This window comes from Terrapene carolina, unplaced genomic scaffold, assembly GCF_002925995.2.
Source record: "Terrapene carolina triunguis isolate 2854851 unplaced genomic scaffold, T_m_triunguis-2.0 Scaffold88, whole genome shotgun sequence".
Classification (NCBI taxonomy): domain Eukaryota; kingdom Metazoa; phylum Chordata; order Testudines; family Emydidae; genus Terrapene; species Terrapene triunguis.
Window position 1 is genome coordinate 12582629 of NW_020664439.1, and position 26915 is coordinate 12609543.

A 26915-nucleotide genomic window follows, 5' to 3' on the forward strand; every position below is an offset into this window, starting at 1 on the left:
CCACCCATGTAAACGGTGCTAGGTGATGCAAGAATGCTTCCATCAATCTGGTTAACAGTGTTCCTACAGCATGGAGAAACCCCCTTCCTTTGGTGCTTCTGCACTGTGGGGTTATGCCAGCAAAATTTCTGTGCCATAATTATGACACTAAAGTCCCTGTTAACGTAGACGCAGCCTCCGATTCCTGATTCTCCTACCATTTTAGCCAATGCCAAAAACTCTCATTATCATGATCACATGCCATCTTTGCTCATGTAGACCAACATGTGTTTGAAATTGTAATCAGGCAGCTGGATACCTACTCATCTGATTTGCATGAACAAAGGTAAGCCTTGAGCAAAACAATTATGTGTGTGTGATCTTAAAAGCCTTGGCTGAATATTTGCATTCTTACAGGAAAAGGCTGGGATAAGATATCATTCCCCCTCCTTCTCCATACAGGAAAATTCACCTATCTGAGCATTCATCAGTAAGAATGGAAACCACTCTAATCCAATCTGCATATTTCCCCATTTCATTTACCCTTTGCAACTGTGACCGGTCATTCGACAGAACAAATACATCTAAATGAGTTTTAATTAACCTCCCTCAATCAAAATACACTTTGTCAATTTAAAAGAAAGGGAGACTCTCTTTCAGTGCATTAACACATAATTCCATTACTCAGGCGCTGCTTGAGTAGTGGAGAAGTGGGAGGGGGTGAGAGAGGCTGGGAAGGGAGCAAGTTACTATCATCTAGTCAATTATAAAAGTACTTGACTAGCAGCCAATAATGCATTCATACTTTCCTGCTTCCTCTCTTCCAACACTCCACCTCCACAATTTATCTTGCATTTTAGTTTTCAGTTTATTAAATGCATTAATTTATCACAATGTTCAGAAAACCTACAAGAGGAATTGAGATGAATGTCTTCTTAAGTAGCCCTGTTTACCAAACACCAACAGCTCTGAGGTGCTTGAGCTGGCTGGTAAGCAGAAGCGCTGCTTCCTGGGAGCCAGATGACAGGACACACTGGGGTCAGCCTACCACCTCCTCAGTGAAAATGTTAAATCATTTTAATTCGGTGAGAACTGCATTATGCAAATGCCTCCAGTCATTTATAACTGTTACAGCTGTACTAGCTAAGGGGTTTTAGATCCTTGTTGGGATTCCAATACAAAGATCCCCCGTTGCTTCTCTCTTTTCCAGAAGTGCTATGAAAATCACTGTCTGTAGCAAACATATCACCACCTACTCAGAAACGCCCCCCCCTTTTTTTTTAAGGGAACAGATCTGCAAAGGTATTTAATTATAATATTATCTTCTAATTAAAGTACTCAGACACTTAGCAAGGCCTGGTAAGCCATAGGCAATAGCTGTCTGAATGACTTTTTTTTCCTTGTGGAACTTGTATTTAAAAGAAAACAATGATATTCTATACTAATTATATTTCCAGTCGCAGCAAATATCATGCACATTAGAAGAGGGGAATTCAAGGATATAAAAGAGAGAGACTTTCAAAGGCACAAATGGGAGAGTTACGAATCCAACTTCCATTTGACATTCCAGAGGGGATGGGTGTCTAGCTGAGATCTTCCCTAAATGAAATATTCTTATTGTCACTGGTTTTTTCCCACCCTTTAGCTCATTTCTAAAGTTAGTTCATTAAAAATTATGGGCTCTCCACTCTCACTTTAATCAGCCACTTTATTTCAATATCCAGAGATTGTTTTAATTAAATGCCATGCATTCTCATTGCTGTGTGAAGGGTTGAATGCACAAACCCCATCCACTCGCAACAATGGATGCAGAGGGTTCGTTCTGCTACTACACAGCACTGAAAATGAACCCCTAAATCTAAAGAATCCTCTACTTTTAGCACTCTGCAGATTGTTCTGCAGCTATTCTATGCATTGTATTTGGAGCACAGCCATCTTAAACAGTAACCGTCTCCACTACACAGTCTCAGTGGTGCTTTATAAAGTCAGACCCACATGGGTCTCGCAGGTGTATTTCAGTTGTGGCTTGGAAACGGCATCTGTTGAGCTTTGTCATATTCTTATTGAGACAGAATTCAAATACTAAGTGAATGCTAACAGGTTTTAAACAAAATAATCGACCAGGTGTTACTGTAAATGGAAGCAAAGCTATCAGAGTCATAAATCAGAGACAACATATATGCAAGTCTCATACTAAAATAAAGACTACTTTATTTCAAAGACCTGCTCCTCACAGATATGCCTTGTACTTCAAAGCACACTGACACTGTAGTTCTGTTTTGATTTTTTTTTAAAGTATTTAAAATACTTTGCTTACCATCTGCCTTCACCTATCTTGTAACAAGCAGCTCAGTCTAGCAAAGGTTTGAAAGATGCCTGCCTGGCATACCAAAAAAACCGCAGTTTTAATTCCCCCTAAAAACTCTTGCACAAGCTGCCTGCAGATAGGGTATCAGTTGAAACTATAAACCCATTTACAGCTGACAACAAGATTAATGACTTGTCCTCCACTGATTTCCTCCTATTAGCTATCAGTGGATCTGCTCCATCTGTCACTTAACAGGGGAAAAAAATATGCAGATTTAATTTCTCAATGACTTCCAAACTGGCCTTGTCACAGAAATGACCTACTTACATTTGGTAACTACGCCTTCCAAATGGATGATGTTGGGATGGTCAAATTGTCCCATGATGCTGGCTTCACTTAAAAAGTCCCTCCTCTGTTTGTCAGTGTACCCAGCTTTCAGAGTCTTGATAGCAACACAGATCTCTCTCTTTCCTGGTACTTTGAGACGTCCACTGCACACTTCACCAAATTCACCTGCAGGAAAAAGACCAAACAATCAGCCATGAACATGAAACGTATGTGACCCTCTGTGGCCAAAATGTAATTGTCAATGCACTTCTGAAAGGTCCTGTTTGTTTTAGGGAGTTGTTATACAAACGACAGTTAGATCTCAAGGTACCTAAACACCAATGAAAGCTATGCATTACAAAAACAGATTTACTGCACAAATACAGATGTCCTGAAACTTACCCACACCTATGACTTTTTCAATCTTTATACAGGAGGCATCGATTTCTTTGGCAAATTCCCGCACAGCTTGGTTTGGATCCTCATATGTAAAAGGATCCACATATGTTCTCACACCTGCAAGACAAAAATGCTTTATTTGATGTCACTGATCTACATGCTGCTGAGCACAGAACATACAAGGAGCGAATTCTTAATGGCATACAACAGCAAAGAAAGTGTCCAGTAAAGATTCACCATGTCGGCACTGACTGAATAAAGAAGAAAGGACTTAAGGAGATTCCAGTGTGCTTTATTTTTAAAGGCAAACATTTAATTTCCCATCTATTTAAACATAGCATCAGGCTTTTGACAGTGAATGAACTCCATATATCATTGATATCGGTAGCAGGCCAACTAGCTGCCTGCAGCCCTGTGACTTAGGACTGGTTTACACTACACAGTTAGGTCAATGCAAGGCAGCTTATGTCAACCTAATTATGTCAGTGTACATACTACAGCCTTGTCCCGCCAGTGTAAATAACCTACTACACCGACATAACTCCACCTCCGAGAGAGGTAGGGCTTCTGTCAGTGTAGTTAGGGGGCGCAGTGTCTGTTTAGATACTGCTCCTTACATTGGCTGTTGGCTATCCTGTCAATTTCATAGCTCCATGCTCCAGCTAGAGACCAGCTGCCCTTGGCTCCCTGTTCCCAGCTGGGTTGTGCCTGCCCAGCTCCCCACTCAGGGAGCTGAGAAGCCCATGTGGCTGACACCCGCCCCCCCAACCTTACTCCTGGCAGAGTATGGGGAGCCAAGAAGCCCGGGCTGCTGCCTGGTGGGCAGCTGGGCTCCCGATGGGGAGCTGTGTGGAACTGAGATCCCTGGCTCTCAACCCCCCACTCTGCCCCTCTTCAGTCGGTGGAAACGCTCCTAGTAAGGAGGTGCACCACCAATAGAGGGAGGGTAGTGTGGACATCAGCCACTGCAGTAATTACTGTGGTGGCTGTAAGTTGACCTAACATAGGTCAACTTTAATCTGTAGTGTGAACATGCCCTCAGAAAATAAAGTATGCATAACTTCCATTTTTGGGCCAGAGGAGTTCTGAGTTCAGACCCTAAGCTTGATCCTTTACTCAATAAAGCTAGAAACAACAGCATGTTCAATCACTGAGACTGTATCTACACTACAGCGCTGTACTGCTTGTGGTGGAGATGCTCTAAGCCAGGGGTTGGCAACCTTTCAGAAGTGGGGTGCCGAGTTTTCATTTATTCACTCTAATTTAATGTTTCGCGTGCCAGTAATACATTTTAATGTTTTTAGAAGGTCTCTTTCTCTAAATCTATAATATATAACTAAACTATTGTTGTATGTAAAGTAAACAAGGTTTTTAAAATGTTTAAGAAGCTTCATTTAAAATTAAATTAAAATGCAGAGCCCCCCGGACCGGTGGCCAGGACCCGGGCAGTGTGAGTGCCACTGAAAATCAGCTCGCATACCGCCTTTGGCATGCGTGCCACGGGTTGCTCTAAGCCAACGGGAGAGAGCTGTCCCAGGGGGTTAATAGCTCCTGCCTCTGTGAGAGGCAGTAGCTATGTCGGCGGAGAAGCTCTCCTGCCAACATAGCACTGTCTAAACCGGGGCTTAGGTTGGTATAATTTATGTCGCTCAGGGGTGTTGATTATTCACACCCGAGTGACGTAAGTTATACTGAAGTAACCTGTAGTGTAGACAAGGTCTGAGGAAGGAATGCATGCCTCACATTTCCTCCTCTGGCCCATCCTGAAGCATCCTTGACATATACTGGGCAGAAAAGCATGCCCATCATCTTCAGCCAGAAGTAGAGGTCACCCAAACCTTTGAATGGGAGGGAAGAAAAAAAATCTCCCCAAAAATCCCAAAGGTTTTTTGAATAAAGCCTGCCATTCAAAGTTACTAGATGCTTCGTTTTGGCAGAAGGGGGTTGCAAACAAGGAAAACAGTGGAATATTCATCTCAAGAGGAATGTCATTCTTTATTTTCTAAGCATAAGAACACAGACATGCTTTGTGAACCATATCAAAAAAAACAAGCACCACTGCCTTTTACCTTGATTCAAATGTTTCTCCTCATCTGCCTCTTGCTTAGCCTTACTGTACTTACTGCGTCTGTCAGGATGAAAAAGAGCATTACAATTCAAAATAAATCTCTTAATTTAGGAGATGAACTCAGAATCTTCTTGACCTGCCAAGACTTGAATTGCTGTACCTGACAAGACCTATGTTCTGGGTTTGTCCTACAACGGTTGATGACCTAATTTATAACCAACAGAAATGCAAGAAGCTGGATTCCTTACACAGCTCTAGGTGCTCCTGTCATCAACAAACTTACCAAGGGAAACACAAAAACTCGAATTTACATCTTTCCATTCAAGAAAAAGAAGGAGGTTTGTTTTGCGGCTACTTTTCTTTAAAACACAGATCTTTGTAATTCTGAAGCCAAATTTTGAAAGGGGACCCAATTAGGCCTCCAGTTTTTTTAGCATAATTAAATGTGGATGCAAATGCTAACATTTAGATGTCTAACTGATTGATTTGCAAGCACAATCAGGCGGACATCTAAATACTAGCCTTTGTACCCACTCTAATTGCACAAAATTAGAGGTGGAATTTAAAAAGCAAGCCCTTTCAGTCTACACATCTGTGAATATTAATATGATAGGTGGTACAGCATATTAAGTTTATATATTTTTATTTCTACACATAAACACACAACCATTTATATTATTTATGTCTTTAATTTTAAAAAGGCATTGAGTTTAGCTTTAAGCATCAAAGTTTGTGTGGATTTGAGAGAAGTTAATACCAGAAACATCTCTGTAGTGAGGACTTTTATACCGAAAGCTGCCAAGTTTGGATCTAAGGTTTGGTTTGGCCCATTATAAACAGCGGGGGAGAGTTGAAAAGTACAGAGCCAGATCAAAAGTCAAAGGAACCCAGAACTGGGGGTTGTTGCTGCCCAACTACTCCATTTGCTTGCTCCTCTATGGGCCTCCTAATCTCTGACCTCATGATACTGACCTCCTTTGTAAAACACTCTTGAGACCTACTACATCTGAACATAAGTACAGCCATAGTGGGTCAGACCAAAGGTCCATCTAGCCCAGTATCCTGTCTTCTGACAGTGGCCAGTGCCAGGTGCCTCAGAGGGAATGAACAGAATGGGTAATCATCAAGTGATCCATTCCCTGTCGCTCATTCTCAGCTTCTGGAAAAAAGAAACTAGGGACACCATCCCTGCCCATCCTAGCTAATAGTCATTGATGGACCGATCCTCCATGAATTTAGTTCTTTTTTGAACCCTGTTATAGTCTTGGCCTTCACATCATCCTCTGGCAAGGAGTTCCACAGGTTGACCGTGCGTTGTGTGGGGAAAAAAAAACTTCCTTTTGTTTTTTTTAAACTTGCTGACTATTAATTTCATTTGGTGACCCCTAGTTCTTGTGTTATGAGAAGGAGTAAATAGCACTTCTTTATTTACTTTCTCCATACCAGTCATGATTTTATAGACCTCAATCATATCCCCGCTTAGTCATCTCTTTTCCAAGCTAAAAAGTCCCAGTCTTATTAATCTCTCCTCATATGGAAGCCGTTCCATACCCCTAAAAATTTTTGTTGCCCTTTTCTGAACGTTTTCCAATTCCAATATATCTTGTTTGAGATGGGGCGACCACATCTGCACGCAGTATTCAAGATGTGAGCGTACCATGGATTTATATAGGGGCAATATATTTTCTGTCTTATTATCTATCCCTTTCTTAATGATTCCCAACATTCTGTTTGCTTTTTTGACTGCCGCTGCACATTGAGTGGATGTTTGCAGAGAGCTATCCACAATGACTCCAAGATCTCTTCCTTGAGTGGTAACAGCTACTGATGAAAAGTGCTACACATCAGAGCTAGATATTGTTATATAGCATGGGATATATATATATATATATATATTGTTATATAGCATGGGATCAAGTGCTGCTCCTACTGACATCAATGGTGAAACTTCCAACAGTCCAGACTGGGACTGGCTGGGCAAGGAGATTGGGACTGGAAGCCAGGGGGACTAAACTCAGATAAGAAACATGTGTGGGGAAACTGGGACTGGCTACGTAAAGAGACGGACTAGTAGCCCGGGGGCAGGGGGAGTGAGGAAATGAGTGAAATGGACCACATGAGGAGCCTGGGGAAGAAGACTGGAGTGGCTAGACAACTAGAATGATAAGGGGTGAGACTGAAACTTGGACCTGGACCCTGGAGGGAGAAACTAGGACTGTCTGGGCAAGGAGACTGGGATTGGAATGAGAAGCGTTAGGAATGGGGACTAGGACTAGGTTGGAGAGGAGAATGGGACTGGGTTGAGGAGACGGGGTGGCAAAAAGACAGGACAGGGGCAGGTTGAAGGAGATGGGGTGGTAGGGGTCACGTTTGGGGAGAACAGAAAGAAGGATCTGTGACTACCACAACACTCTCCCCTTCAGAGCCTGGAATGAACTCAGAATTCCTGAAGGCTGTCAGCAAATACCTGTGATATGCATTGACAAAGTACGTCTCATCTCCTTTTGGTGTTTCTCCATACAGAAGATGAGAACCTACATCTGCTTATCTGTTTCTCCAGTAGCTAAAGTGGCATTTCCTAACTTCTGAGTGCTTGCAATCATAAGGTTCTTCTAACACAGTTTATCGCGTGCAATATGCTAAATAATTTGCCAACAACATTGAGGGGAAAAAACACCAAACAGTCCCACACTGCCCTTGATCCAGGTCTCACAGCTCCCTATAATGTCCTGGGAACTGCATTCATATACCAAGGACTGCACATGCCACAAATGCCTGTGAACTTCTTTCTTTGCTAAGTCAATTAGAAACCAATACTTTCAAATACAAGGAAACCATTAAAAAACCCCTCTAAATCCAAATGCTGAGTTAAGCCGTTTTCATTGCCTGGGAACCGACTGTTGCAGTGAATCAAGGGACCAAATTCTGCCCTCATTTACGGGGGGGAGTGAGGGGAGAGGAGGGGAGAGGGTTGCATAGGGTGAAAGTCAGCACAAAATGTGACCCAATGTCTATAAGTGTATAATAGGAACTGACCTTTAGCAGAGAGGAACATGTGAGCAGTGCTATTGTTGTGCATGCATAGAACGCTTTCAGTTAAGTAAATGATCACCATGCAGCCTAATTTAGGAAAAAAGTTATTCTGAATTTTATGTATGACCCCTCCAACCTAATTCAATTAATACTGAAATGCAGAAGTGAGAAATGCAATGCAAATGTGTGTTACATGAAAGTGACTTAAGTATTAAAATATCCTTTTTGTCTTGTTTAAAAACTTCCCTCTAAGCCCTACACAAAAACTAGCCCAAAACACCCTAGGACGCATAACAGGTAAAAGGAAACACAGGAATTACTGTTCAAGCAATATAATTGTAGCTTATTAGCTTTTAATAATACCTTCCAAACTAACTACCTGCTTCCACTTCTATCTTTGTCACCTGTTGACCTTTTCTCCTTGGCTTGGGGCGGGACACTGCTGTCTACAATTGTCCCTGGGGGGGGAAATAACCCCTGGAAGCTCATTATTCAGTCATTGACCCATAGGGAGGAAATCTGGACATGAACTGACATCCACATAGAGCTCACCTGAATGACAGAAGGAAACCTTTGTCCCAGGTTTGAATTCCATAATTATAGGGATTTCAGGGGTGGTGATTAAATAGGGGCGGTGTTCAGGAAGAGAATACAGAAGCTTTCACAAACTGCAGGGGTTAGAAATGCGGGCAAGTCTACAGGTGGGACTTGGAGATAAAGAAGGGGTGGGGCTTTTTTCCCTATAGGCCTACCCCACAAACAACAAAGGGGGGGATTAGTATGTATTGTGGTGAAGCAGCATGCACTCTGGGCTGCTCTCTCAGCCTCTGCATGGCTGCTGGCACCTTTACCATTTACAAACAAAAGGGGAGCTGAGGGTTAAGAGCTGCTCTGATTAAAATACTGCCTGCCAGGAGAGCACAAGGCTATGACTGAGGTAGCCTGGTGTTCCAAGGCTCATTAGCAAAAGGTGGACAACTCATTCAGCTAAATGCCCACCACCTGCCTCAGTGAGTGGGGGAATTTGATGGGGCTAGCAGTGAAGGGGGACAGTTGCTGAGGGACACCAGGTAGCTCCCCCCCTGGGAGTCTCTGGCACCCACTGGCCAGCTGGGGGGGGGGGGGGGAGCAGCATTCCCCAGCTCTCAGGATTTATCCTGGAGTGGGTGCCATATGGAGCCTCTTTCAGCTCCATTCCAGGAGTCCCACCCTACCTATCCTGAACTAGAAATGGGCACCTGGCCTGACAGATGCTGCTGGTCTGGCTAATCGCCCATTTGAGGGGTCAGGAAGGAATTTTTTCTCCCATAGGCCAAGTGGTAGAGGACCAGGGAGTTTTTCGCTGTCCTAGCTGTACCGTCAAGCCACAGTGGGTTAAGTAGGAAAGTGCTTAAGGTTGGGTTGTTAACTCGTCACAACCTGGGACCACTTTCCACTGCAGAGGAAAGGCTTAAATCAACAGTTCCCACAGTAAAAGACCTGGAATTTGGTGATGGGCTTTGGGCTCAAGGGACAGGGTGAGTCCTTGTGGCCCTCATGGTCCCCACCCTTCTGCACCCTCCATCCCCCTTGTAAGGGTTGTGGGGGGAAGGGTGCTAGGACTCAGAGAGAGAGCAGAATCCAGGAGGGGAAGGTGTAGGCTAAGGAGAGCCTACCCCAAGTTACAGGTTATATGGTAAGGAGCCCTGTAACCCCTTCACTAGAACCAATTAAATGCCTGGTATAGAAGAGTGTGGGCGGGTAGTACTTGTCTGTGCCAAAGTTTAATAAAAGCTGCTGCCTGCCACATAATTCCATGCCTGAGTCTGTCTTCGTTTTGTTGCTGTGTCTGCAACAAATTTGGAGAGTGGAAGGTAAACCAATCTACTAGCCAAGAGACCTCTTTACATGACACATTTGTTAAAAAAAAATCATTTCATTAGATAATCAAAAAAGGATTCATAAAAGCCATCTTTCTGCACTCAACTCCCTTCTGAAAATAAAGCCTCATCCTCTTGCTTCAAATGTTCCCCAAAAGCTACATTTGAAATAGTCTGAATTTAGCGGCGTGCTTGTAGGAAAGCTTTGTAGAAATGCTCAAGCTGCCATCTGTCCTTTGCTGTATGAATTTACATGACTTAATCTACGCAAGTTTAAACTAACACTTAAGTGGATTAATCCTAATGTTAACAAACTCTCCCAGGGACAGAAGAGAACAACATATTCTCGGGCTGCCGGAGGTAGGAGACAGCAGGGTCCTTAGGAAAGTTTCTGCCGTGAAGATGAATTTTGGTTTTTTGAGCACTGATTTGATTTAATGCTAAATGACAATATTAGTCCCAGTTTCAGACGTGGACACCCTAAATGGATATCCCTATCCCACATTAGGATACTGATATGAGTACAACTGCACAGAATGGAGGTTTGTATACCTAAGTGCACACCTGATGGCACAACTATGAGATTTAGGCCAAGTGTACACTAAAATAGGTTTGCTGGTGTAGCTACACTGGCAAAGCTTCCTGGTGCAGGCGGTTTGGCGAGCAAAATAAGCTATGTTGGCAAAAGTCCTTTTATGCTGGTATAACAATGTCCACTCTTGGGCTTCTGTTGGTATAGAAATGTCACAAAAATTCATCTCTCCTACCAATATGGCCATACTGGCAAAAGTTTCTAGTGCAGATCTGGCCTCAGGTGCTGCATGAAGGCATCCGCTTTTGAAAACTGGGCTCTGTTTATCAATAGCTACTCCCAACTACTGGAGCTAAATGTATGTAGGCAGGTAAGTGCTATGATAAACATCCTAAATGCACTGATATTCACAGAACATCCCATGAAGGGGCCTCATGGTTTTTGCTGCCTTAGCAATGAGGCAGAGGTGTGGGGCATCTTTGAACCCACTGCCACTTGACTAACTTATCTGCATTCCCACCAGCACTTAGGCCAGCCTTTGGTCCTGGCTACCAGCCTGCTCTTTATCTGTGTTTTGTCCAATTTAAACACTTCTAGGCAGAGATAACTAAACAGACAGCCTGAGTGGGGAGAAGAATTGGCTGAGTACGCATCAGCATCAGCGAGTCTGTCAGCTACCAGGCTCCAGGCAGCCTTTCCTTTGACAGCTTTATGGCCGATACTAAAGAGAATCAATACTAGGGCACGGGGTTGACATTTCATTTTCTAAAAAGTGATCCATTGAGGGCCAATCACCAAGCCATGTTTATCAGCCTTGAGAAGTGACTTTTTTTTTTTATTGGGGGAGGTGGGGAAGGAATCATCTCAGAACAACTCGACAGGCTCAATTCTCCAAGGTGGCGACTCATAATTAGAAATCCAATGTATCCTGCTATCAATCTGGCTTTAAATAATAAAGTGATCAATAAAAGCAGAGAGGAGATTAAGTCATCAAGCCCTGGTGATGCTATTTTCTGTTGCAATGGCTTTTAATAAACCTGTCTCTCTGCATTACATTTTCATATGTTCTTTTCCTCTTTTTTCTTGCCAGCACGGATGCTTTGAGCTGAACACCCACAGAAAGCCATTACAATGCATGACTACTTACCAGATATTATAATCACACTGATTTAACTGCTCTTTTTAAGATGATTTGAAGTGAAAGAGTAAATCAAAAGGAAGTTGTGCCCATTTATAGCTAATGCAGTCAGACCCTACTATGGAGAGTGGGCCAACTTGTATTCTCTCCTCTCTGATATGAGATTATGTAGTGATTTTTCTGAGGGGTAAACCTTGTTTTGGGGACAGAAGCGGGTGCTTGATGGGAGATTATAGTTCTGCCTGACAATGTAAGCGAAGGACCCAATCTGGTGTGTTACTATAACAAAGTATTGAGTGCCTATGGCTTCTCTTTAGTGCCTTTCTTCCCCACAATGGAAGAACTACCCCAATGGCTGATGTAGACATGTACAGACAACCGGGGGTATTAAAACCAAAAACCAAAAACACCCAAGCAAGACTGTTTGAGGTTCTCCATGCACGTTACTTCACTGCAGTACTGCTTTCCTTCCCCTGCATATAACAAGCCAACCCAAGAAAATCCCCTGTACTCAGACTCATTAAACTCAACAACAAATTACAATATCCACAGCTCTCCAGTTGGCTTGTTTCTTGATCCCAGTTACAGAAATCAGCTTTGCATCTGAAGGGCAAATAGCGCTGGAACTATTACCATTACATTACATACTGCTGTGGTACTAATGCTGAGAAGATCAAAGCTACATGGGAGAGGGCTTGTAATGCAAATGCACTGTTTATGATGCTAATCAAAGAATTCAGCTTTGTTTGGAGGAGACAAAAAGCTCCCTTATGAAAGAGAGAGGGAGAGAGAGAGGCTTAAGTTCTTACCTCCTGCTGATGACAAAAGCAGCAATGAGAATGACCACGAGAACAACACTGCCAGCCACTGAGACAAGAAGCACTGTGGGATTGGTACCATCACCAATGATGGGGGAAGGAACTAGAGACAGAGAAGACATCAGTTAATATCACACACCCAGGGCACAGCCACCTACAGTACAAAATTGTCATGAGCAACACTTAGTGCTGTGTTCTGGTTTGCAGAGCAGTTCAGGGTATTACTCAAAGCCAGTCTCAGGCATTCATTATGTATTCATTCAACATAATTTTCCAGGAGGGCCCTAATTAGTTAAAGACATTATGTTTGATAATGGTTTGGGGAACTTCAACTTGCTGAGAACAAGGACTTCCTCTCCTTCGCCCCTCCATTCTCAGTCAGAGGGTATAATGCCTATTTTATTGCCCACTGAATTGCTTCCCAGTTTACTTTATTTTTTTTTAATGGACCAGATGCTCATTCCTCACTGACACAAACAGAGCAAGTTGTTTTTAAAATGTCTTCCCTCTGCCTGGTGGATTGACTATTTTAAGTTTTCGCATGCCATGCCTGAGGGAAGTTAACACAGAGTGACGTGACCTGAAGTGATTTAAACAGACCTGCATAATGGAAATTAAAGAAACATGTTCGGTCATATCCTCTTCCTTCCGCTGTCTTAGGAAGCAAACACTCCATTCACATTTTTGTGGACTATTACATGTTACCTTGACTTAAACAAGTGAGAACCTACCCAGAGATAGCACAATCTACAAATGCCTCCCTTTGCAAAACTGTGTAAGAGAAAACACAAAAGCAAGAAGACACACACAACATACCTCACTGATTCATATAAAAAAAGGAGAGTGCATTAAAAAAGGAGAGTAATTGGGGTTTATCCTTCTCTAGATGAGACACACTGGAAATTTATGCAAATAATTCATATTAGCATTAAAGGAAGTTGAGACTATAAATCTCCATGAATCAATGAGAGAAAAAACTTCAGAGCATTTATAGTGTGTACTTCTACCATACCACATTCAGATTTCTTCATTAAGATTTGTAAGTATCTTGCATCCAGTATGCAGCACGTCCAAATAACTGTGTCACATTTACTAAGGCCGGATCAGAGAAACAATAGTGGAAATGGCAGTCAACAGCCATTTTTACAAATCATAGTGCCATGCAGGAGTATGGCACAATATGGATGCCACATTCAAGTGAATAAATGAAGTCAAACTCCCAATGAGCAGCTCAGTCAAATTCAGTATAATCTGAGTAGAGTAAAGAAAGAAAGAAAAAAATGGGGGAAGGAATGTATCTACTGTCAGCCTTCCGCCAATGATGCACATGTTGTTACCTGTGTTAGTCGTGAACTCAAATGGCCCACTGAAGTCCCCATATCCCGCTGCTGTCCTGGCTCGCACATGAAACACGTATGAAGTCAAAGGGTTCAGGCCTTTGATATCTGTGTTCCTGGCAGCTGTCTTCACAATGCGATAGCTGCGCTCATTTTGGTCCTAGGAGCATCAGAGCACAGGGGTGAGGCACACAAAAATGTCTCCCTGCACAGTGAACCCTGGACCCCAGTTCACTGCCAAATCTGTCTGAGGCTATGACTAATAGCAATTGACTTTTCAAAAGATCCCTAAAATGGTTTTTGTTGTTACCCTTACTAGTACTGGGTTTTAAAGGGGGTCTTGGGGATGGCCAGAAAGGATGATGGGGATGGTGGGTCTAATGTTCAGGTATCAATGACTGTTTCAGAAATCGAACGGGAAAATTCTCTGGAAAGTAGCCAGGTCTTCAATCATGATCCTGCTGATGAACAAATAACATTTTATTCTTGCTCACTCTTTCTTTTTCCCCTCTTCCAGCCAGGAGCTACATATCCAAGAAACCCTTGGGAAATGTCTGCCAGAAAGCCCATGCCTTAAAGTCTATTTCAGGCTGGAAAATGTGTCAGAAAATGTTGTAATCTAGTTTCAGTGAAAATCAGCTGCCCTTTTCTGGCTTTATTAGGGAGGCAAATAAGCGATTACCTTTAAAAAAAGAAAAAAGAGAGAGAGAAAGAAAAGGTAATTGTTCATTTTTCAGGCAACCTTGAAAGAAAATAGCTCTTTTCATAGTTCTGTACTTGAGGAGAGACAAATTATTTTGTAGAAATAATGTCTCTCTATAACTTGGAAAGGCTGAAGAATGTAATTTTCTTTTCCTTATTTTCTATTAAAAGCCATCAAACCCACACCATCACTCTAAGCAGAAGCCATCGACTTAAACAGATCTTATTATTATTACTGTGTTACATACTTCATTATTACACTTCTATCTCTGACGTAAGGCTAATGTATCACTACTTCTCAGCTATATTGATTCTCATTATAAATATGCTCGCTGTAAAAACCTGGTTCTAAGGGAGAAAAAAAAGAAAAACCCAAATACACTGTTAGAGCAGAGTGCAGTATATTATTCTCATTATTCAGTGTAACTGTTCAAGTGTATGAAATCCCTAATTGGTTATGATTATGAAACCAAACCTATTTGGTCCCGATAATGAGATCCTATCTGGGAATGGCTGTAATGGAAACAAACCTCATCTGATCATTTTGAGTAATACCTTCTCATAATATTTGACTTCATATTCCAAGATGACTCCATTCGGCCTGTCAGGTTCCAGCCAGGCCAATGCAACGCTGTGCCTTGTTATTTCTTTAGCCTGGATCAAAGCAACTGGAGACGGAGCTGACAAGAAAAAAGAAAAACTGTATATTAGCAATATTTTATTTTTAAATGAGGATCGTGTATTTTTAATTGTAGCTTTCCTACTCAATGGGCTTTGTGAATCTATAGCACTGCCGGGAATTAAAACGTCTCTTGAAGAAAAGACTTGTGTTTGCGCATAAGGCTGCTATTTTTGCTGCTATTACCTACAGCACAGTGAGCTTTTATTCTTAAAGAAAGATTCTCTAACAAGCCCAATCTTGGATTCTAGTCCATACTAGAGCGGGAGTCTCTGAAGTAACAGCATGGTGGTCCAAGTACTGTCATGTTATACCATGCCTAGAGCCAAAGCCCTGTAAGAGGCTAACATACTAGAAGATGTTGGCTCATTTCTGAACTTTACTAAATGTGCTGCATGAGGCCTTGGAATTGTTAGTTCTGGCTCTATAGCAATTCCACCTATTCACCTTCCAGTATTAACTGCTGTCATTTCACTAGCTATTAACATTATAAGAAATGGGATATTGACCTTTGGATCAGTCCTGGTCCCTCTGAAGTTGAGGGACTTTTGCTTCAGTGAGAGCACAACTGGGCCCACTGTGTACAAATTCAGCTTCTCCCATGAACACTGGGATACTTGCATCTCAAATATATAGGCAAGGTTTCTGCCACCCTAACTCATGCTGTGAAGTACCATAGTTTGTAAGTAGTCCAACTGAAGTCAATGGGCTTACTCCAGATGGTCAGATTCTGACTTTTATGGGACTACTTGGGGAGCCAGGTGCTACCCACCATGAAGAAGACATCAGAATCTGGTGTACTGTGAATAAGACTCCAATGGTAACTGTCCCTATATAAAAATGATAGCTAGTTACAGTTGGATTACAGTACCATACACTTCCAATTCCACTGACAGGGCAGAAAGGAAACATGATTTTGGAAAATTAGCCATGTATCCAACAAAATTCAACTCAAATTTACATCCTTGTTCAATAATAAGGGCTACAATTAAAAAGACAATGGAATATTTCTCAATGTGCACTTCAATTGGGCCCTTGATAGTGCTGAAGTTCAGTTTTTGACTTGTTGGAGGACAAAGCATTTTCCCTGGGACTATGACAGTAACAGATTCACAGCTCTGCTGGGGGAATGGGTTTGCTGAAGATTTATGAACCAGGCTGCCTGGTTCTTGTTGTGTTGCTGTGTGGTCACGTCTCTAGCCAGCTGTTATCAAGCCCTGCCACTACTGACAATAGCTGATACAAATGGTGGGGTCTCCCGGGATGAAGAGGGACATTCAGGAAATTTTTAATCTTATCTAACAAAGCCGTTCTGTATAACCAGAGATTAGAGGTCTTCCTAAATTGAATGTATTTCCTCTTTTGTCCCTGAAACCCTAGAAAAGTACAGATTTTTATTTTTATTTTTTTAACTCTGGGATGAAGATCCATGAAAGTAGTCAAAAGAGAAAGGAGGATGTAATGTGTATCCCTGAAAACTACAGAGAAAGACAGAGAAATAAAATAGTCACAGTAAATGAAGGGAAAATTGAACGTGAAAGCTTCAAACCTACTTGACCGTATCAGACAGCTCGGATGGGAGTGAAAATAACCAGTAGGCACCACACACATAGTCACAAAAGGGAGTCTTCTTGCTGAAGTGAAGCCATCAGGGAGCCTCTTCCTGATTTATTATTTGACAGCTTGGCATCTCTGTTAGAAATGCCTCCAGACCCTTTCTCTCTGTCTGTCTGTCTCTGTGTCTCATGTGCACAGACAGATACTAGATGACAGAGGAGACTATAAACATAAACCAACAGGGAGGATTCAGGTGTGTTCCATCAAGTTATAGATGTGACATGACTGGGATTGGTAATGCAACTCTCCTGCTTGATAACCCAGTGGCTTCTAAACCAAGGGCACATTTTATTCCCTTTGCTCTGCAGTAACATCACTGCTTAGCTAATAAAATGGAAATCAGGTTCATTTTCTGTGTGCGCACACACACACAGCAGATTAGCAATAACCCAACCAGAGAGAAACCTGCTTAGTTAACCAGTGCCATGCAGAAGGCAGAGATGCCATTCTTTCACAGGGAATCTGTCACTTATTCCGATCTGACCCCAGCAATCTCAGATAGAAAATTTGTTCACTTTATGGTTTCCCTCCCTCATTATTGTTCTAATGGCCCCACTCTTCTATTTCATTTCTCCAGGCCTAGATATTGGAATATAAAGAACTCTTTCCATGCAATGGTGAGCTACAGAAATACAAGACAATCTGGTTTAGCTCTGCAGTAAAATGGTTATTCCCGGCACATGAATACACACTGATCTCCTCTTTACTTAGAGCATTCAGTCCCTATGGGTTAGCAAATGTTTTTCCACCTGTCCACATTATATCTCAAAAATTGTTCACTTACTCTCATGCATTTCGACATACTGAAGAGAACAACCTGGCGCTAAAACAAGTACGGATGGGCTAGATACCCTAATAGTTCATTTCTATCTCTATTTTCTATGAATTAAGCTAAAAGTTGCACCCTACTTTCACCCTCTTGTTCCTTACTGGTTATATGTTGAGCATGATACAGCTTAATTCTACTTAACCCTTCATCCAGCCTTCATTGTGTTAATACTATGAAATGAAATATTTCCAATCCTATCAGTGCATAGAAAACCTAACAGCCCAGACTCAAGTGTTGGTCACCACAGTCTCCTTTATGAGGGTGGAGCTTTGCTTTTCCAGGGCCTCTCCAGAATCTCCCTTTGGGGGCATATCCTGCTCCTCCACACTCTGCGTGGAAAGCCCTGAGCACGTGTAGTACTGGTGTTGCATGGAATGCCAGAATGCGGGGACCCCTTGCAGGGGTTCCACACCCCCTTGTGTGTTGTAGAGCTGTGAATAAGTAAAGGGCGGTGTCTTTGGGGAGGATCTGGTGGATCTGTTGTCGTGTGGATCCACTGGCTGATCACCCTTGCTCCTGTGTAAGTGGTGGCTTCAACAGTCACAGGGACTACTATAGCCCGCTGCTTGGGGAAGCTGGAAATGTTTCTTCCCACACTGAACCCCACTCAACTCTCCCGAACACAGCCATTTTCTTAGGCTTTGTGCAGGGCCCACCTTTTGGCCCATAAAGAGTTACGGCTATAAGGATGCCTTTTTTGAGAAAATTGGAGTTTGGGTCATCCTAGGGCTTGTCATCCACATTACCAAGTCGGACACAATGCTGGCAATGACCAAACAATTAGTGCATACCAGGACAAATTGTGTTCAGTAGCACATCAGCTAATCATGATTAGAACCCAGGCAACTAAGAATGCATTGTGTCAGCTAATTGTAGTAAACTTGACAAAGGATCCTATGGAGATGTAGGATAGTCCCCTGGTTTTGGGACTAGCCTAGGATTTGGGAGACCTGGGTTCCTTTCTCTGCTCCGCCACTGACTTCCTGTGCAACTTTGGGCAACTGAATGTGCCTCAGCTCCCCATCTGTACAATGGGGATAGCTCACAGCTGTGTGATGATAATAAATAAAGTTTGTGAGGTGCTCAGACGCTATAGTGATAGGGGGCATTAGAAGTATCTTAGAGAGACAGACTCTTCACAAGCATGTTTGAACAGGCTAAAATGTTGTAATGTAGACAATGCCTCCAGGCCTAATAAGAATAACTTGACCAAACAGGATAACAGAGAAGTTTGGGTCATTTGATATAGTTTCACAGATGTGTGTGTAGAGGTGGGATATGAAGGAGTCAAAAGAGTTTTTTGCAATTCTTTCCCTGCTATCCTTTCTTTACCTCTATTCTGGCTAACCCTTCCACTCTCTCTTCTTAATTTAGATGCTATATTGGTGATTTATTCCCACTGATTTATAAACAAGATACAAAGAGCAATAATACAAATGAGATAACTCTCTGCGCAGTGGAATGGAATTCCAATGCTACTTCCCTCCACCCACCTCCCTTTATTTTTTAAATGTCTGTGACGTTGTGCAGTCTATATGGTTTTATAAAAACATGATAATAAGTGAATATAATGTAACTGGGATAGTTTTATAAAGATTTGATGATAAGTGAATATAATGCAACTGGGATATGCTTCGTGCAAAAGGTCTCTTGTAAGGTATCATTACAAAGCTCATAATCTACTGAGTGTGATCATCCTATTTGTATAAATGTACCACTCTTGTATCTAAAACTAGAAATATGAAATATAACTCTGAGGGCCTATTGTAATATATGTAAAGTGTGGGCCATTAATGATGGTTTGGAATCTTGATGACTCCCATTAACAAGGACCATTGTCTGCAGATGGCTGTGTTTACCTGTTAGTCTTCCTGTATATGTGTGTGCAAGTGGGCAATGAAGTCTTGCAGTGACATGTGATCATGTCACCTGAACTGGAATCCATCTTTAACCTGGTGCTTTTCCGGGGGGTGGGGGGTGGGGGTGGAAACCCAGAAGGACAAAGGGTTCCCGCCTTATGCAAAAGATATATAAAGGGGTGGAAAAGAACAGAGGGGGAGAGGAGCCATCATGAAGAATCCCCTAGCTATCACCTGAGCTGCAACAAGAGCTGTACCAGGGGAAAGAATTGTGCCCAGGCCTGGAAGGTGTCCAGTCTGAGAAAAAACTTACTGAAGCATCTCTGAGGGTGAGATTATCTGTATTCAGTTTGATTAGGCATAGATTAGAGCATTTCATTTTATTTTGCTTGGTGACTTACTTTGTTCTGTCTGTTACTACTTGGAACCACTTAAATCCTACTGTCTGTATTTAATAAAATCACTTTTTATTTAGTAATTTACTCAGAGTACGTATTAATACCTGGGGGAGCAAACAACTGTGCATATCTCTCTATCAGTGTTATAGAGGGCGAACAATTTATGAGTTTGCCCTGCATAAGCTTTATGCAGGGTAAAACGGATTTATTTGGGTTTAGACCCCATTGGGAGTTGGGCATCTGAGTGCTAAAGACAAGCACACTTCTGTGAGCTGTTTTCAGGTAAACTTGCAGCTTTGGGACAAGTGATTCAGACCCTGGGTCTGTGTTGGAGCAGACGGGAGTGTCTGGCTCAGCAAGACAGGGTGCTGGAGTCCTGAGCTGGCAGGGAAAACAGAAGCAGGGGTAGTCTTTGCACATCGGGTGGCAGCTCCCAAGGGGGTTTCTGTGATCCAACCCGTCACAATGTCATGCTACTTTTCCCTCTGATTTACTTTGCTAATGCTGTACAGCAGAACCCCATTTATTCAAATGGAATGACATACATGGATTTCATTCAGATAATTGAGGATTCATATAAGTGATACGTACTGGAGACATAACCTCCATTATTCAAATTTAAGTTTTCAGATAACCGTTCTAGTGTACTGGAAAATTGAGGACCTGAACTCATTTAAACATCTTTGCTGGAACTACTCTCTTGTCTGTTAATGAAATACCCATGAGGGGTATCGTCACACAGTTACAACCCATACAAGACGGGGACCCCATCCTGAATGAAATTTTTCCTGAACCCCCTCTTCTAGCCTTCACCTCCCCCACCCCCCCATATCTCTCCAAGCTTACTATCAGAAACAAGCTCCCCACAGACCAGGACACACCAATTCAAAGCAGTGTCAGACTCTGCCAGAACAAAAGATGTAAAACCTGATAATCAACAACCCCCACAACACACCTTTCAAGATCCATGGGTCCTGCACATGCCTATGACAATATGTGGTGCACTGCATCCAGCACACTAAATGCCCCAATAACAACTATGTAGGTGAAACCAATAAGTGCACCTTCAAATGAACTCACTCAGAAAAATTATAAAAGCCAAAAACACTATATCACCCGGGGACAAAGTGATCACTCTATATCTGACCTCTCAGTCTGCATCCTCAAAGGAAACCTGCACAACACCTTAAAAAGACGAGCCTGGGAGATGAAATTCATAACTTTGCTAGACACTAAAAATCATGGACTGAACAGAGACAGTGGATCTATAACCAACCCCTTTCCCGCACTTCTCTTCCCCCCCCATCCAACTCCCCATTACTGGAGAGATGTTAACGGGCTACTTCACCTTGAATGATCCCTTGAAATATGTGTGAACTATTTATGCTAAACAATCTATTCCACCTTGTATTTAGCCTTGACACTCTGGGTACATTTCCCAGACCTGAAGAATAGCTCTATGTAAGCTCGAAAGCTTCTCTCTCTCACCAACAGAAGTTGTTTCAATAAACTATATTACCTCACCCACCTCGTCTCTCTAATGAAAAAAAAAGTGTCTTTTATTTTTTAATTCAATATCTGGGACAAGCAATTGGTTGATCACAAACTATGTAACTGGAAATGTTACTCTCCCCAAGACATCCAAGCAGCACAGCTATTGTGGACCTCAATTTCTAAAAAAGTATGCCTCGTGAAATCTGTATTATTGGAGGTGCTCAATAGAGAGAAATAGATCAAGTAGTATAAAAGTGAAACAAAGTTAACACTCTTTGTAAAGTAATTGTTGCCATAATACCAAGTTACAACTCCCCACACCCAATATACATGTCTGTAGGCAGACACATACATACTAGAATGTTACATACTGTGTAGAAATTCTACCAAGCCAGTATATTTCACAGTGAAGACTGACTGGAGATACTTTGGCGTGAAATAAAAGGAGATTCCCTTTGACAAAATGGCTAAGTATAACTTTCTTCAGTTCAAAGCTCAGCAGTTCATCTCCCTTAAAAACTTCACCCCCCTACTGATGTGAATGCAGCAATTTTCTTTTATCTACTTCCTCAATAACCTGCCATTAAACACCTACTAGTAGTTTTATTACTGCAGTTCTGTGCTTGTGGCCTACAAACAGAGAGAGAGCAGATGCACTACAAAAATTTCACCCAAGTGCCATAAAGCCATTTCCTAGGGCCAACAAGCCCTGAATTATAACAGTTTTAGGGCAATTGAAAGGAGGGCAGAGGCAGCGTGACAGTGTTTCATTACCGGTTCATATTAGTATCGAGAGTGGGACAACAGGAAATAAACAGTTGCAATGAGAGGTCTCTGGCCTGTAAGCAGCCGTGAGTGAAAACAGCCCTTTATGAAAGTACTTGAAACCTGAGCACTTGGATGTCAAATGCACACAATGCTCAGTGTTTTAGTCAAGTTACCTTCTTAACCGCAGCGGGGTTTACTTTCCACTCCCCAGGATTTGAATTTAAATGTATCATGCTTACTCAAGAGGTCTTTCACTGATTGAAAAATATACCCACAGTTTATACATTACCTCAGCTAAATTCAAATGACATATTTAAATTTAATTACTTGAAGTTTAGGGTTTTTCATGCTTCCCCCTCAATTAAACATAACAACACTTATTTGTTCTTATCAATGGCTATGTGCTTTAAAACGCTGTCAAGCATCAAAATTAAGTGCTTGAATGCACTAATGATGTTACTGTGATTAAGGGTTTTACCTTCCAGGGTAGATGCTAAAAGCCTACTTCATTATTAATGACTTTAATGTATTATACATATGAGGGATTAAAGCAGAAAAAAATCTTCAGAAAGCAAGAGACATAAAATAAGATTTTCTATTTATTGAAATGAAAAGCTAATGCAAGAAACTTGATATGCACAAGGATTTTTCTTTGAATCTACCCCTTGTAATGTTTTTAAATCTGATTTTCAAAACTATATTAAGTAACCTCACAGCATGAACAGGATGGTTGAAGAGAAAGGATTCATGCATGTTTTTAAAAGGTTTCTGAAAGCAAAAATGATATGTGCCAGATTCTTGTAACTTACTCATGTTGGATAGCACCTTCATTTGTGAGACATCCCGCTGACGTGAAAGGAGTCAGAATTTGGCTCTGTATTTTTACACGAACGAGACTGAATTAAAAAGGTATCTGCTCTGTCCTCACTTAAACTAAGGTGTTCTGTTCTGCTGCCTACCAATCTATAAAGCCACTCCAGTCTCTTTACCAGAGTGCTTGGGCAAGTGCTTCCAAAAGCTTGGATGAGCTTTACTGAGTGAGCCTTATTTTTGAATGACAGGCACTGACACCTGACTGTGAGTGCTTTGGGCTCTGAGCAATCACCTTCTAAAGAGGGGTGTTCACATTTTTCGCCTGCAGGACCAAATTCTCTTCTCAGGTAACTACTACAGAGAACTATCAATGGGAACTATGTGAGGCCAAGTTTTTGAATATATGCATGACAACATGCCTGTGTGAAACACCCAATGCACATGAGCAAAGTTATGCACATGTGAATCCTAATTACAAGCTACATGTGTGTGCGCTTTTGAAAAACTGGGCTAGAACTTCTCTGTGTATGGCTTGTGTCTCTCATGAACAGAAGTTGGTCCAAGAACAGATGTTACCTCACCCACCTTGTCTCTCTAATATTCTGGGACCAACACACAACTACATTGCATACCTCTCCCTCCCCATGACTGTTAACATTTTTTTCCAGGGCCATTCTCCATGCTGGGGATCTGGGGACAGTGCATGCAGCCCAGTAAATTTTAGGTTATTTTTAATGTGCATCTTAATTATCAGAAAACAGTACCCTCCCCATATGAACCCACGTCCTGTGTTATTGTAACAAAACCTATGAACTAGTGAAAGAAGTTTGGTTGCTTATCTGAGTCACAGAAGGCCTCATAAAACACTCTATAATCCTCTGTCTTCACACAATCCTCCTTCCTCTGCAGTCTCCTGCTAGCTGTTGTTGTCTCCTGGCAGGAAAGATGATTGGTCTGCTACTCTCCTCCGTTTGGAAACTGAGGCACGGAGTGCTTAAGATCAGCATTTTCAAACAGGATGATTAAAGCAAAGCATCTAAATCCACATCTTTGGAATTAGATGCCTAACATTAGGCACCCAAGTTTGAAAATTTTGGTTTATGTGACCCAAAACTGGGATTAGTCTCTTGCTCTCAATCATTTGCCTAGACCAGTGGTTCTCATGCTATACAGCTTCCCGGAACCTCCTCGTGGCCAGAGGGCATGCTAGCTGTTCAGCAGAAGAACTGACTCAGAGAGTTAGCTGACTAGTAGCAGATTACGGTGGCTCTAGTGCCATTAGCAATAGCCTGGGTAGTACTGCCACCTATACATGAGGTCGTCCCCAAAACCAAGGGACGTATGGTTATGTTTTTTCCAGACTCCAAAAGCCAGTCACTGTGAATAACCTGTGATCTTTAGGGTAAAGGAGTGACGAACTCTTGGGTCAAGTGATTGGTTCACATCAATTATATTTTCCTTCAGAAAGAAAAGGGATAGAAATGTATCTTAAACAAGAAAGCTAAAATTTTCCTTTCAATTTTCTTGCCTACTCCAAGTAAGAGCACTCACCTGCTTTGGGAGTGTTGCAGAACCTCAAAAGCTGGCTCTCACTCCCATCAAGTTAAAAACTTACAGCAAAACTTGGGTTATTAACAAAAAAGTCACTTTTGAAAGGAATCTCAGTTTGAAATTTGCAAAATGCCAAATATGACAGTTGATTCCTGAAGCCGTTATATAACCTCTGCCACACTAACCAGGGATTTTTCAGTTTTCAAATACATCTCACAGGCTTTAAAATCCACAAGCAGATACTTAGGTGTGACGGAGCTCTGCGGAGCTTACCTGAGGGGGTAGCCGACCTGACTTTTCAGCAGCTTCCTGACTCTGCCCACAATCAATGCTGATGGTCAGTCTGGCCCTAAGGCTGCTCTAATTTCCATCACTGGAGTGCAGTGCCTCTTACCATCCTGTCCTGGCAGAGACAGTTGATAGTGGGGAGAGGGGCACAATTTAAAGGTTCTGGTAGTATGCAGTAGGGTTCTGAGGGGGAGGGGCATGTGACCCTGTGCAGCCCCCCCACGTGTTGCCTCTGTCCTGGCCTACATTCTCAGAGGCATACCATATCTGCTGAGAAAAGAACCACAAAGAGCCTTTTGTGGATCCCTGAGTGAGAGTCCAGTCTTGGCATAGATTAGAGCAGCACTGGGGCTGCTCTAAATGACATGAAGCTGGTTATGGAGCCTCAGGGGTTGTCTGTTAGCTGGTGATTGTCAGAACACACTGGGTACATCCACACTGAAAAAGAAAAAAAAGGCCTGCAGCAGCAAGTCTCAGAGCCCAGGTCAACTACAGGACTAAAAAAGAGCCAGGTATACATTTGGGCTGGACCAGCAGGGCGACAGGTTTGTATAATTTTTGGTGATGCCCAGAACGGGTCCAAGTCCCCTCCCCCCCCCCGCTCCCACACACACTTGCCTAAGGCTCTGGGAGGGAATTTGGGTGCAGGAGGGGTGCAGGCTCTGGAAGGGAGTTTGGGTGTGGGAGGGATGTGGGCTCTGGGCTGGGGCAAGGGGTTGGGATGCAGGAGAGGGGGCGGGGGGCGGGCTCTGGGAGGGAGTTTGGATGCGGGAGGGATTTGGGCTCTGGGCTGGGACAAGGGGTTAGGGTGCAGGAGAGGGTGTGGGGGGCGGGCTCCAGGAGGGAGTTTGGGTGCAGGCTCTGAGCTGGGGCAGGTGTGCAGGAGAAGGTGAGGGGTGCGGCTCTTACTTCGGGCGGCCCCCAAAAGTGACCCGCACACCCCTCTGGCAGTGGCTCCTAGACAGGGGGGCTGGGGTGAAGCAAACATGTGGGAGAGGAAAAGAAAAGGTGCCTGGCTTCTTCCTGTGAGCAGGTCCCAGCCTGGGCCCATCCTCACACAGCCCTGGGGCTCGGCTCACAATCCCCTTCCTCTCTCCTGATCCCCCTTCCCCAGCCCCTGCAGCTACAGAGTTGGCGCTCAGGACAGGGGCAGCGCGCGGAGACACACACACCCTACGCCCCGGAGTTGCAGGGATGCGCCAGCTGCTTCCGGGAGTGGCACAGAGCAAGTGCAGGAAGGAAGCCGCCTTAGCCCCACTGCACTGCCAGTGGTGGTGGCGGTGGCCAGGGGCGAGACCCAGCCCTGAACATTGGTGGAGCCAGGCCCCTGGGCCCTGAATATTCCTGGAGCACTGGCACCATGGGCCCATATAACTCGCTGCCCCTGGACTGGAGCCCAGGCTCTGAAACCTGGTGAGGGAAGAGGGTCTTGGATTCTGGGCTCCAGTGCAAGCAGGAATGTCTACTCTGATATTTTTAGTCCCAAAGAACAAGCACGAGTTAGTTGGCCCAAGCCCAGAGACTCCCTGACACATTCATTTTTTATTTTATTTAGACATACCTACTAGTGCCCTCCTGTAGCTTATATCAGAAGCTTCAGTGGCAGAGGGGTGGTGCAGGAGAGCTACATGGGCTTTGCATCCACTGGGGACAACAAAAATTAAAGAACCTGGCTATTAATCTCTGAGGGCTAAATTCTGATCTCAGTTACAATAGTGTATATCTGGAGTAACTCCAAAGACTTGAATCTGTAATCAGTACTCCACATTCCCACAGAACAACTATAAACCAAACGAACACAGAATCTGCTGAGCATCATTTAGGGGAGCAGTGTTTAACAAGAATCCGGCATTACACCCAAGCATGGGGTCTGTTTAGTCTGAACACCGCTTGTTTTCTTTCTGCTAGCTTGCTAAGAGAAATCCTGTTGGCATGTTCTGACAAGGATAACTTAATACTTGCCAACAGAAACATGGCAGGATACTGTGTGTATTTTTCCTGTATGTATGAATGCCAGTTTAAAATAAACAGGAAAACAAGTCTTTCAGTTCGAAGGCAATTTATAAAAATCTGTCTGAACATTACAACTGCTGGGGGGGGGAGGGGGAATAGGCAAAGA

The 26915-nt window shown here is 42.9% G+C and overlaps 1 protein-coding gene across 2 annotated transcripts in view; it reads right to left on the bottom strand.

Annotated features, from left to right (window-relative positions):
- Positions 1-26915, bottom strand: part of EPHA4 (EPH receptor A4) — a 130284-nt gene that overhangs the window by 16636 nt on the left and 86733 nt on the right. For both annotated transcript variants that reach the window (XR_003899795.1, XM_029911146.1), the window contains exons 6-11: positions 15056-15180; positions 13799-13958; positions 12453-12564; positions 5083-5141; positions 3017-3130; positions 2615-2800 (exon numbers count right to left, since the gene is read on the bottom strand). Coding sequence is in view for 1 of the 2 variants with exons in the window: in XM_029911146.1 (XP_029767006.1) it covers positions 2615-2800; positions 3017-3130; positions 5083-5141; positions 12453-12564; positions 13799-13958; positions 15056-15180 (756 nt within the window). In the remaining variant the exon portion in view is untranslated. The remainder of the gene's footprint in view (positions 1-2614; positions 2801-3016; positions 3131-5082; positions 5142-12452; positions 12565-13798; positions 13959-15055; positions 15181-26915) is intronic.